Below are 13740 nucleotides of genomic sequence, written 5' to 3'. Positions count from 1 at the left end.
GAGACGTTGATGTTATCGCTCCAAATTTAGCTAACGCTACCCGTTCAAAAAGGACATTAAATTGAGAGTTGCCATCCAGAATAGTGAAATCGATTGTTTCGGTTCTCAATAGTGGAAATGTTCCCTAAACGACCTCCAAACGAACTCGCCCCATTGCATTTACTGGCATTCCTGTTAGCCCTGAAACCTTCAAACTCGTCCGCCTAGCTCTAACCTGCACATGCCTTGGAAAAGCCTTGAAACAATGCCAATAAATGATGTCAGCCTCACTGCCTGTATCTGTGTAGATATGGCTGATGAACTTGTTTGCAATTTCTGCTGAAATGACCACTGGCTGAACGGACAAGGTTCAATTTTGAATTGGTTGAAAAATGATTGGGGCATACCTCCAGCTATCAACATTGTTATCCGACTGCTCACCATCCTCATAGTGACTTCCATTCAACCACACCATTTTGATTACAACGTCTGGAGTTGACTCACGCTCCGTGATTCGGTCTCCGTACTGGTTTCTGTTATCTCTTCCACCATGCTCTTCCCTTCTTCTGTTCTCACCTCGATGACCTCTTCCACCATCATTCTTTTGCCATCCAAATTTCCTGCGAGGATCATTTCTCCTATATTGTTTTCCTGGCAACAAGTGATTTAACTCTCCTGCTTTGATCTTTGCGATGATTTCTCTCATCAGAGATTTGTAATTATCTGTATCATGACCCCATGCCTCATGAAAGTCACACCATAGTTCACTTTTTGGACCCTCTCTTTCTTCCATGGGTGCTGGAGGATTGAAAGTAGTCCGGATTGGCTCAGTGAAAAGAATCTCTTTCGGAGTTTTAGTCAGCGCCATTATCAACGGATGTTTCTCTATTGGCCTTCTGTTGTGATGAAAACCATTTGGATGATTGTTGCCTCTCCATCCACCATTGAAATTGTCGTTCCTCCTCTGATTTCTGTCAAAGTACCGCCCTCCGTTGTGCAGTTTGCTGCTGCTGCTGCCATCAAACTTGTTCATCCCCCGCTCACCGGCTCGAACATGCTTCTGTGCAACTTCCAACGCCTGATGCAGAGTTTTTGGCAAGTTATACCTTAATGCATGGACAAGTGCACTAAACCGTCGCTGATCCAAACAGAAAATGAAGCCAGATACTAGCCGAGATTCTGGACAATCAGGTATCTTCTGTGCTTCAAGTGTGTATCGCTTCATGAAATTACTCAAGGACTCATTGTGATGCATTGTGATCTCATGTGCATCAAGATGTGTCAAAGTACAGCTTCGAAGATTTTGATAATGCATAACAAACTTTGCACGGAGGTCCAAATAACTTGTGATGCTTCTTGGCGGCAAGCTAGCAAACCATTCCCTTGCCATTTTCTGCAGCACCATTGGAAACATATGACAAGCTACCTCATCATCCCAATGCTGCAACCTCATTGCACCTTCAAACATAGTGAGGAAATCCTCAGGATCTGTTGTACCATCATAAACTCCAATTGCCGGTATGCCAAGATTTCTAGGCAACGGATAGTTAGCAATTCGATCAATAAAACATTTAGTGGATTCTGCCATAGCTGGTGGTTTTGTAGCTTGTTCTACAGTGATTAAAGCGAAAAAATTATCCACAGCCACAGCACGGACCGGAGCGTTGCTTATACTTTACCGGAGCCGTCTGCATAAGGATGTCATTTAAAAGCAATACTGCCTGCTTCTCATACATGAACTCATCTTTGTCAATTTCATCGTCAGAATCATTATTAATATAGCTCAAGTCATTATCATCCTCAGAATCATCAATAAGACTCCCCAGCTTATCAAGTAGTCTAGATAACTTGTACTTTGATACAGATTGCCTTTTCATGATTTGCTTGTCTTTGCCATCCGCCATCCGTCGAAAAGGTATAAATGATGGACATCGTCGTGGTTACATCAATGGTCGCCTCTCTGGATTAGTGAGAAGGTTTGGAAGCCTTTCTGCACTTTTGGTTGTTGTTTCTTCAATTACTGGCCTTTTCTCCGAATTAGTTGCCAAACGCTGAAGCCTTTCTGTAGTTTCAGCAACTATTTCTTCAATTGTACCGTCCGGTGGCGGAATAGGTACATCTTCAACAGTTATCATGTCTTCAGTTAATGGATTGTTGACTGCTTCAAGTACAAATGGAGCTTCAGTTATTTTTGTTCCTTATCCGTTTCGCGTGTTCTTTGCATTAGTGGATGGCGCCATTGTTAACACCTATTTCCTTATGAGGTAAGGCTTAGTGTGCCAACACGACACTAGAAGTAATCTAGCTTAAGGTGGGCGAGTGTTGCCGATTGATGTCTGCCCTTGGGAAATACTCCCTGCAGACCCGGTTCACAAGTATAGAAACTTGTGGGGTGGCTTAATCAATCTGTCGTCCGTAGAGCGTAAAGTGCTAGCCGGATGACTTCTAGTGAGAGAAAGTGCTAGAGAGAGAGAGAGAGAGATGAAGTCTCTGCTCTCAAATTTATGAGAATGTCCGAACCCTGTAAAATGACGACCCAAGGGGTCTATTTATAGTGTTAGATCCACCGGATTGTTCGGGGACACGTGTCAGATGATGATACGTTCTGTTACTTGTGATCCAAAATTTATGCTGAAAGTGGCGTTCTCCGACCAGGGCTTACACGCTATGCGGCCTTCAGGGCTTACACATGACGGAGCAGCCTGTACAACGGAGAACGCTGGACGGATAATTCCACAAAACTTTTGTTTTCAGTCTTCCTGATTCTACTTTTATGCAACCATTATGCCTTTTATGCGTGTATACGATAGGATACACCATTAGCGGAGATGCACATATATTGTTACTTTAAAATAACATTTAAATCTTTCACGGATTATACCTTTTAGTTTGACTCGAGTTGCGCTTCAACGACATCATCGTTAGCCACGAAATAATTTTACAAACTAAACGCAATAAAATACATTGAAAACCGAACCCCCGGCGTGAAGCGAGTGTTCGTAAACTAGTTTAGGGAGGTGATATTTCCACACTTGAATTTTATTCTTCCACCATCTTTATATGCATTTTTTCCAATTATATCCTTCATTTAAATTATAAGAACAATTTGTATAAGACATTATTAAGGGCAGTTTAGTATTTTTGAGTGAAAGTAGTAAAAATGGAGGTGGAATATTTGGATTAATATAAAAAATCTCCTTAATAGTAACAATTTAATTTCTGATCATGTTGTCAAATTGAAGCCCTCGGATATAGTTGGGCTTTTGGGCTGATTGGCTTGATACAAAAACAATCTTCTATCATCGATAAATTAGCATTGCCTACCATATATATATATATATCACCTTTCAATTTCTATTTCTATTTCACTGCAACTTGCAATTGCATGATAAAACCCCCTCCCACCCTCAGTAAATCGAAATCATATTATTCGAGCAATAAATAGAATCGTATACACACCACCTAAACGCTTGATTTACCTTTGTGCTTATCTAAATCGATCCAGAAGAAACCTACAATTCATGATTTTGTGAGTCGAAGCACGTACTGATCGTTACTGTAAGTAAAAGTTCACAATCAGATCACTCAAATGGAAAGCCCTAACTGTGAATTTAACTTTATCTTCGTTGAAAATTATCGAACAGATGGCGGATGATCAGAAGAAGCAACTTGTGTTAGTTGTTGAAGGAACTGCCGCTTTAGGTCTTCATTGGCGCACCATTCTCTCCGATTATCTCGAAAAATTTATCAGGTAGTTGTAATTCACTATCTGTTGTATTAATTGAGATTTCTATTAATTTATTTAAAATGTAGGGTTTCGGTGTGTAAAATTAAGCGAGAAATTCGGAATTCAGAATTAGGTTTTTGAACAAGTTAAAAGAAGTTATTTTTATCAATTGAACATATTAATTTGAATATTTACTTATGTATTGAAGTATAATATAAGAGTATTTGAGTTGACGTTTTCTCTTTATGTTTTATTTATTCATGCAGGTCGTTTTGTGGTGATGAGGCTACGGTAAGCATTATTGATTGTGTGAAATTATATCACCCTCGTTCAGTTTTTTATGGAGTATATTATGATTTGATGTATATATTCATATATCTAATATTTAATTAGAATTGATTGTTTTCTATGAAGGCATTTGGAATAAGGTTCTACATGCCCAATCCCATTTTTTTTTTTTTATTAATGCTTTATGTATAATGTATATGTAATGTAATATGTAATATGTAATATATATATGTAATAACTGATGAAATATCTGTGCAATACATATAGACGTGTTCTATAATTAAGTTAATTAGCATGTACAAAATGTTACTAACATCATGTTGAATACAGAGATCAGTTTTGTAAGCATTTGATGATAGATGCATGTGGAAAATAATTTGAAGTGTTTCTTGTTGCTTCTATATCTTACTCTTGTAAATATTATGTTTTCTTATGTTAATTAAGTAACTAACTGAATGTCAGTATTATATCCGGCGCTTCACTTTTCACTGCATTCTTAATTCTTCAACTTCCGTAATTGTAGTCGGCTGTCAAGATCTTCAATATGCAGACTGCTACTAATTGTTGAGCTGTTTTTTTACTTCGTAATATGCAGAATACAGCTAGACCTTATGTTGAATTGGCTCTTGTGATATTCAACACTCATGGACCTTACAGCCGTGAGTATACTTGCTTCCTCACACTTTTTTGTTAATTTTTGTGTATTTTGGTACCCTAATTATCTTGTGACATATGTTTATTTATATTTTTTAAATCTATGTCTATGTTCCGTGTCGGAACATGTAAATCATGTAAATCGTAACATGGGGGCGAAAATAATAACTTGTGGGGCGAATAGTAAAAAAAAATAAAAAATCGACCCCTGCAATTATACAGTAAAATATTACACATTATTTTTTTTTCGCAGGTGGGGCAGGTACCCCCACCTGTACCACTAACTTCCACCCCTGTTAATGTTGGTGTATCTATCAGTCCTTACGGTTGTTATCTTTTCTTCATGCAGCTTGCTTGGTACAACGCAGCAGTTGGACAAGACATTTAGACTTTTTCTTTGAGTGGCTATCAGATATACACTTTAGTGGTGGTGGTTTCTGCGATGCTGCAATTGCTGAAGGACTTTCTGAAAGTCTAATGGTATGCATTGTGCTTCGATTCGTATCTTCTTTTCTTCATATGTTGTGATTGTAGTTTAATAATACTACACATGTACAGCAGAGTTTTGTTGTCTCAAATGTCTACATTTCTGATGTGTTTAATGTTTACTAACAACTCCTATATCCATCACAACCAGATATTATCTTCACCAAATGGGAGCCAAACTCAGCAAAATGAGGAGAGTCTTCAAAAGCATTGCATTCTTGTTGCAGCAAGTAATCCATATCCATTGCCTACACTTGTTTATCGACCACCAAATAAGAGTGAGGCCCAGTTTGGTAGCCATTTATCTGAAGCTGAGACAGTTGCTAAATCATTTCCCCAGGTATCATTGATGGTATCATTGATGGAGTTCTCTGTTCATTTATTATGATTATATTATGCTAATATTTATCATAAACATTGTTTTCTTTTGCAGTCATTTGTTTCTCTGTCAGTTATATGTCCAAGGCAGCTTCCTAAACTTAAAGCAATCTACGAAGCGGTAATCCCTTCTCTTTTCATAATTAACTATTTCTCTCGGGAAAAAGGATATATCTACATATTCTTAAAAAAAAAAAAAAAAAAAAAAAAACTTTTTTAAAGAATGATGTTGCCCAATAAGGTGAAGAAAAGAAAAGAATTATGATAGAGATATAATTGATTTTGATTGGTTAATAACATGTAATTCTCATTATGTGAAACTTCTTTGGTAAATTTGCGGATTTTTTTGTTTGACGATGCAGGGAAAAAGAAACCCTTCAACAGCTGATCCTACTATTGATATTGTGAAAAATCCACATCATCTAGTCCTCATCTCAGAAAACTTCATGGAGGATTGTGTTGATTTAAAAGCATTGCTGATAACTAAATCCCCTTCAAATCAGACCCCTACGATAAATGATGTTACTTCAGATTCTCCAGTCAACGAGCAACCTCCAACATCTGTTTCACCAGGTTTGCTTACTTTTTTATATGTAACCATGATATAGTTTTACGGTTTTACCCTAGGAATAAAGATTTTTTTTAATTTTTTTTTAATACGTTTAACTAAATAGTTGTCTATCTTGCAGTCAAAGACTCTCCGATGAATCAACAATCAGTATCTGTGGAAAAGAGTCTCATATCTGTGAAAGTTGTAAGACACATTAAACTCTATCTTACACTTACTAATAATGGGATTTAAACACTGTTATTATTTATCATTGTTCATTGTTTTTTCAGTAATTTAGACATAGTAATTATACTTTTAAACTAATGGTTCAGGAGCCTGGGACAGTTTCTTCACCATCATCAATTTCTCAAAAGATGATATCTAGCAATGATAATTCGCAAGATATAAAACCTGTTGTAAGTGGTATACAACAGCCCGTGTGTCCTACTGCTCCTGCAAATGTTGATATTCTTAATAATCTCTCACACAAACGTCTGAATTCGTCAACTGGTGTAACTCCTATGACCTCACAGACATCCAACATGACATCATCCGTACCCGTTTCTCAAACTGGGTCAACAACACTATCAGCAGCAGGGACTGCACAGGGCCCACAATCTACTGGAACAATTATGGCTACTCATACTGTGTCTCGTGAAGTACAACAAACATCAAGTGCAGTGCGATCGGGACCCTCAAAATATGCAAAAACATGGGAGGTATTGACATGAGGTTTCATTTAATAGTTATGCTTTCCATGTAGACAATAATTTTAGAACAAACAAAGTTAGTGTTGTGGAAACTGGGATGAAGGGAGTAAAAGGTACACAAATTTATAAAGAACTAATATGTATACAAGAGTTTCAGTTCTATTATCTTGGACCGTGATAGATAAGAAAAAAAATTATTTTACATATTACTACAACTGTTTCAGATAGTTGGAATGATGTAATGATATGCGTGATACAGGGGGGCTTGTACGGTAACCGACAAGGCACAAATGTGTTCATTACCAAATTAGAAGTAAGTACTAAACCACACTTTTTTTTATTTCATCTTATTATTATAATATGAATATGAATATGAATTATTATCCTTCAGAATATGAATATGAATTATTATCCTTCAAGTTTACTTTTTTTTGACTTTTCATGTAATTCGTAATCTTTTAATCCATTTTTATGAATATCGAACTTCAAAGTTTGAACTCAAACTTGTGCCGTATCTTTTGTGACAGGCATACCGGAGTTTAACCACTTCTGAAAAGTAAGAATCTGCACACTAACAATTCGAAAAGTGCTCGTAATATGGAGTTTGTTTACACTCATTCAAGAAATATTTTTAAATATACCATGGCCTTTTGTGACAAGTTCTGCATTTTTGTCAATAATTATTTGTGTGTGTGTCAGGCTTACAGAAGATTGGCCATCGAAATTGCAAATTGATAGGCTTATATCTCAAGAACACATGAATAACAAGTATGATCTGATCTATCGTTTATACATAATTAATAGTGTCTTCCATTTGTTTGATTGCTATTTATTTTCATCTCAATCAACATTTTCTACAGGCCATGTCATCCAAAGGGAGAGATACTTGTTTTCCGAGCACTGAATCAGCATGGATTTCTCCAACAGTTGCAAGAAAAGAAGCTTGTAAACAATCTGGAGCCTAAGCTTTCAGAAACTTCTTTTTCTTATATATATTTAGTAAAAAAAAGTGTATTATTTTTAAATTAATATTGATCACTGGCTTTTACGTCAATTTAAAAGTAGAAAGTATCACTTCCATTGTCATGTCCTTCACCTAAAAGCTTAACCAGTTGTAATATTTATTATATGTCTATTTTGAATTTGCGGCTGACACTGTTGTAACTTGCAATAAAAACACAGTGTACAGTTATACGGTTACCGTCGCAAATGTTGCTGCTAGCTGTAACAGATAAATCATGTCGCTTGCTCGGAATGCTTTTTCCCGGGGTAAGCTTCATCTTTCTAAATGCTATTTAAAACAATTTTTTTCTCTGTATATATTATGATATACGGAGAAATAATATTATATTCATATATTAATTATTAATTATTACTTATTTTTAACTGCTTGTCTCAGGATAAGGTGATCATTAATCCAAAAGTTTCCAGGCCGCAACAACTAGCACCAACATCATCATCTTCATCACAGCAGCAGGAGCAACAAAAGGTTAAGTTGGAAACAGAAGAGAGTACATGAAGCCAAACCAAATCAGTGGGTCAGGGAAAAGATTCTTCACTAGGGCCAAAAGCATGAACTGTGGGAAACTTGATTTTTGAAATGGACAAATTAAGACTATATTAGTGTTTTGTACAGTGGTTGACTAGTTTTTCCATTGTTCTTTTTCTTATTAATAGTTGTTAAAATACATGATTAATAGAAATTTATCTTTCATATATGATAAGACCGACGATATTTCTTCAACTTGTCATTGTACATGTAAGTTGCAGGTTCTTTAAAAGATGATATAATTTCCCATAAGAAAGAATGTTATCTGCAACTCTATTTTTGTATCCAACATTAGTGGTGTGGATGAAATCCGGATCTGAAAAAAACCGCCTGAAAGTGGATCTGACAAGATCCAATATCCGGTTCTGACAGGATCCGAAACCGAATCCAAGAACCGAACCGGTTCTAACAGCTAGTGCAAAACCGGAATATTTTTTAGGATCAAACCCTGATAAAAAAAACCAATCCGGTCTGGTGCCTTTTTTTTTTCTGAGCTAAACGAATTTGGTTGCATTACGACTTGTGCCTTATCAGAGATGATACAGAAAAAAAAAATCGTTGCAAGAGATGTATGAAGTTTCTTGCAACCACGGGTAATACTACGCTAAGAAAACATTTTACAAAAATATGTAAAGGACCGCAACCTACACTTGGTTGAGATTGTTCGATTTTTGTATACGATCCTAAAGCCCTCGGTTATATTATACCAAGTTTTTCATTAACAAGGGCTTCTGTTCAACCACTTCGACAAGCAAAGGCTTATGGAGATAATCAAGAATCGACTACAACCGCGATCTGAAATTGTAAGTCGTACTACTCTTAGACATGACGCTTTTAAATTATGAGAGTGGATCGTCTTCTCGAAGGCCCCGAGACCTTAATATAAACCTTTATAACGTAAAGACACTATGAAGCATGCACGAACATCGACACCCACAAACGAGTTGAAAAACTACAAGCTTACAAACTTTGTACTATTCTCCATCACTCAGAGAACAATTTCACAGCTTTGGCACTTTTGCTTGGTGGAAATCAAAAGAAGACATCTATCCAATATTGGTCGCTCTAGCTTATAACTTATTAGCCGTCCAAGCTTCGACGATAGCATCCGAATCGGCCTTTTCTGTTAGCGGTCGAATTATATTGGATAGAAAGTCAAGACTTACCCTTGAGCTGTGGATGTATGTATATGTTTGAAGGATTATTTGGACAGATAGATAGGATACAACATGCGACATCATTTGAATGTCCATTAGGCAAAGACGTTGAAGCTTGTATAATGAGAAAAGAACACCAAGCTGAGATATCACCTCCAACAACCGAGTCAAATACTGAGACCAAATGAGAAGAAGGTGAATTTGATCACTTTGAGGTTGAAGAAAATATAGGGCGAATGTCTCAACACTTAGATGAAGATCCCTTTGATCAACAAGAACAATATCTAGAAATCGACAAAGGCAAGACGATATAAACGGTGATGACAATGTCAAAGCTCGATATACTTTAGTCAGTAATACATTTTTGGGTAATAACCATGTCGAAACTCGAAATGTATTAACTTTTGAATATATTATTATTGTAATTGTTTGATATCAAACGGTTCTAGTCAAATTAGACACGAATGGAGTTGCTTTTATTTAGGTTATATATTGCTCTTCTTTGTATGTGACATAATAATGATAATTTAGTAATTGACGTACCTAAACTAAATCCCATTTTTCAATAGGTTCTCTCTCCCAATGCCTGAAACGTCCCAATACCCCTTCGGTGGATGATATAAAGAAGGTAGGTTGTTCTTTGTGTTTATTGAGTCCATTTTTGTGAAACATATCCAAGAATTCTGTGATGCCAGCCAAATTGAATCGGTTGATTCTTTAACTTACATATGGGTTAACGAGGTGGGAGACCTCTCGTCTGTTGGTAGGGTGATGGATGACGTTATCTCTCCAGATCTTGTTCATGCCTTGAATAAAGCAGCGTGGCTTGGTGATAATTTTAGCTTCAAAAATGAGGTTGTTTCTGATGTGGACGTTTTGAATGAAGAAGTTTTCGGAGGTGTATTCAACTCCACACTAATGGAAAAAAGACCTTTCCGGACGACACAACCGGACGATTAATCGTCCCAGAAAGTCTTTCCGGACGACACATCGTCCGGAATATGTCGTTCAGAAAGGTTCGTTCCGGAAAGTTTTTCTGGACGGCAAGTTTTTTTTCCCGGACGGAAGGTGGGGCCCACATTGACTTTCAACGCTAGCCTTCGTGGATGCTTTTTCCGGACGACCTTTGGGGACGACTTATCGTCCCAAAAGAAATAATATTAAAATAATACTAATTATTTATTATTAATTATTTATTAATAACAGAAAATGAAAAAAAAACCGGACGACTCTTCCTGGACGACTAGTCGTCCGGAAAGCCCTCTGCTGTTTCGGGACCAATTCGTTTCTGCTGTTTCCAGCCGTATTCGATACGACACATTTCAAATATCCAAACCTGCTACATAAATAAGATTATAGTTTCACAAAATACCACAATAACATTAAAACAAATATCCAAATGCGACAATAATTATCCATACATTTTAAAATCCGGAAAAACTACCAAATCAACTAATATCATTACAAATCAACTAAACTTAACATAATTGTCTTGAAACAACCGGAAAAACACCCAACAAGATACTTGTCTTCAAACACACCAAAACAAATTACAAATTGGCAAATGGATCGTCATACAAATCATCATCATTGTTACGGCTCGGGCGCGGAGTATTAGAATTGGAAGTACCGGTAGGATACAAAAAATTTGGTTGAATATCGGGAGGGACTACAAGATTATTAAAACGAAAGATTTGTTCAATTTGACTTGCCGTGTAGTATGGTTCCATTGGTGGTTGGTGGCTCTGACCGGTAGAAGATGAAGATGCGGAATTACTTGCCGACTTTGGTAACTTTGGCCCCACTCCGCGTTGGTGTCCGGTTCGCTCACCCAAAACTTCATCCATGATATCGGTCTCGTCTCTTCCCGGTTGTTCATTTAGCAATTCCTTCATTCGTTTCTACAAGATTAAACAAATATTAATATCATATATATATATATATATATATATATATATATATATATATATATATATATATATATATATATATATATATATATATATATACCATTTGACTTATATTTATATTTATATGTAGTACACCAAAATCTATGAAAATTTATTACTTACGTAGTTCTTTTTTGGTTTGAAAGCGTTAGTCCACGTGGTTCCGTCCTTGGGTTTGTACAAGAGCTTGTAATTTTTGATAGGACCGAAAGGTTCCGGACTGTGCTTTACCTTATTCGCGTTCTACAAACACATAAAAAATAACTTAAAAGTATATAAATCAAATAACATATTTTCTAACATTTTATCATTTATGTAAAACATTAAAAACAAGGAGGTTTAAGTAATTTACCAAATGTTTAACTATCGATTTGCTTCCATGCAAACTGTGGTATTGGACACAAGACCAGTTTTTTTGCATTTTGCTCACAACGCTTTTGGTATTCTTCGTTAAGCATCAAGTCAACAAAAGGATTCCAGAGTTCGGCTTCAATGTCCGGTGGTGGGTAGGAACGAATAAAATTAATATCATTAGGAAATTGGTTTACAAGGTTTTTGTAATAACCTTGTTGTTTACTTTTTGCGTTTTTCCATCTATCCCCCGATATCTTGTTAATAGCAGCTCGGACTTGTTGTTCTCTCTCCGATTCTAGCCAAGTTTCAATTATAAAGAAATTCTACGAAAAAAAATAATAGATATATTAGAAGATTGTATATAAGAAACACATATATATAGTAGTCCACCTCTTATCAATCGTCATAGATATTCCCTAATTAAATCAAGTTTAAAACAGCAAAAAACTTTAAAATTAGAAACACTTAATATATGTATAATCAAAGCCGGGTGGTCCAACTATGGAAGGCAACCTAACCCACTCTCTGAATGCTTTGTCTCAACTATGGATGCGCACAACTAATTTAATAGTTAGCAAAAATTCGGCAGCATTTCCCCTAAACTCCCCAAATATGTCGTATTAAACGCATATTTGTAGGAGTAAAGGGAAAATGTGTACCAAAATTTATGTAACTAGTAAATAAGTTATACGCATCCACATCCTAAAAGAAACAAAACACACAGAAAGCAGTCCCAAAAAAAGGGACCTTCCAAAGTTAATTTCTAATAAATTAACCTTGGATGGGTATTCCATAGGATTGATTAATTTCGAACCTAAGGTACAACTATTCCGAAATTAACCACTAAATCTAACAATGTTCATAAAACAATAAGCATAAACATAAACATAAACAATAACATTTACACTTACACTTATACTTATACAAACATAATCAACATACATAAGTAAAATTCGGATTTAATTAATAGCAATAACTCAAAGCATGTTCTTCATGAGCATAAACATATCACACACAACAATCTTCAAAACATACACACAAAATTCGGATTTAATAGCAATAACTCAAATTAAAGCATAAAAATTCGGATTTAACAAAAATAAGCAAAAAAAATCCGATTTAACAAAAATAAATGAAGAACATACCTTTGTTAGTGTTATAGGAGTAAGATTAGGTTGGATTTACCTCAAAATCACCGGAGTGTTTGGGAGTGTTTTTTTTTTTTTTTTGTGATAAGCTCGACAGGCTGCCCAGTTGCTTTTGGTGGGAAAATTTTGGCGGGAAAACAGATGATGGCTTTTTGTTCGGAAAAATTCTTCTATATAACTACCCCACCAATCACAACACTAGATGACTTCAACAATATGGCTGATAATTACCATTATGATCCAGTGGAAACTTTGCCTGTGAAATTTTATCTATCTTGTGTTTCAAAGATGGTTCTCAAAACTTGCTTGACTGATGAGTACCAGTACAGTTGACGATATTATGCTTGTGGTGGTAGGTTCTGTACCTTAATGTCTGCACTTTGTAGAAAGCGACAAATTTGGATTGATCCGCTATGGTCTGAGAGGGCGCTTGAGGTGATACCAGAATTGTTAAGGTCCAAAAAAGATCTAGAACGTTCACTCAAAACCGCAAAACGTCAAGCAAAAATGTTGAAACTGATGTTAATTTGTACTTTTATAGCATTTGTGTCGTATTTCATTTTCAACTAACCGATGTAATCACCTATGGAAGTATTGTGTTGTAGTTTGTAGTTTCAGAATTAATTTTAGTTTCTAGTATTTCAGTTTCAGTATTAGTTTGTAGTTTCATAATTAATTTTAGTTTCTAGCATTTCAGTTTCTACTATTTCAATGCATCTTCATGATTGATATTGACGCCAGCCTTCGATCATCTAATCTGAAAGGACCCGTTCATATACATTATAAACGATTCACAATAGTTGATTACATT

At 35.8% G+C, this 13740-nt stretch overlaps 1 protein-coding gene across 1 annotated transcript; it reads left to right on the top strand.

The window, feature by feature from the left end:
• The first annotated feature begins 3623 nt into the window (after positions 1–3623).
• LOC139859928 (mediator of RNA polymerase II transcription subunit 25-like) lies at positions 3624–13262 on the top strand. Its single transcript, XM_071848704.1, has 16 exons — positions 3624–3730; positions 3973–4001; positions 4597–4653; positions 4998–5137; positions 5286–5474; positions 5568–5633; positions 5875–6085; positions 6202–6266; positions 6395–6781; positions 7300–7328; positions 7472–7540; positions 7633–7717; positions 7955–8041; positions 8172–8283; positions 10158–10376; positions 13027–13262. Exons 1-16 carry the CDS (start codon positions 3624–3626, stop codon positions 13260–13262), a joined length of 2088 nt encoding a protein of 695 aa, XP_071704805.1.
• The last annotated feature ends 478 nt before the right edge of the window (positions 13263–13740 follow it).

Source organism: Rutidosis leptorrhynchoides, chromosome 7 (genome assembly GCF_046630445.1).
Source record: "Rutidosis leptorrhynchoides isolate AG116_Rl617_1_P2 chromosome 7, CSIRO_AGI_Rlap_v1, whole genome shotgun sequence".
Classification (NCBI taxonomy): domain Eukaryota; kingdom Viridiplantae; phylum Streptophyta; class Magnoliopsida; order Asterales; family Asteraceae; genus Rutidosis; species Rutidosis leptorrhynchoides.
The sequence above is the reverse complement of the archived record's forward strand: the minus strand, read 5'-3'. Positions and strand labels throughout refer to the sequence as shown.

Coding starts and splice junctions, on each gene's coding strand:
- LOC139859928 (XM_071848704.1), top strand. CDS start 3,624: ATGGCGGATGATCAGAAGAAGCAACTTGTGTTAGTTGTTGAAGGAACT. Junction 8,284..10,157: donor TAAGTTGGAAACAGAAGAGA/GTACATGAAGCC, acceptor AACATATCCAAG/AATTCTGTGATGCCAGCCAA. Junction 10,377..13,026: donor GAATGAAGAAGTTTTCGGAG/GTGTATTCAACT, acceptor TAAGCTCGACAG/GCTGCCCAGTTGCTTTTGGT.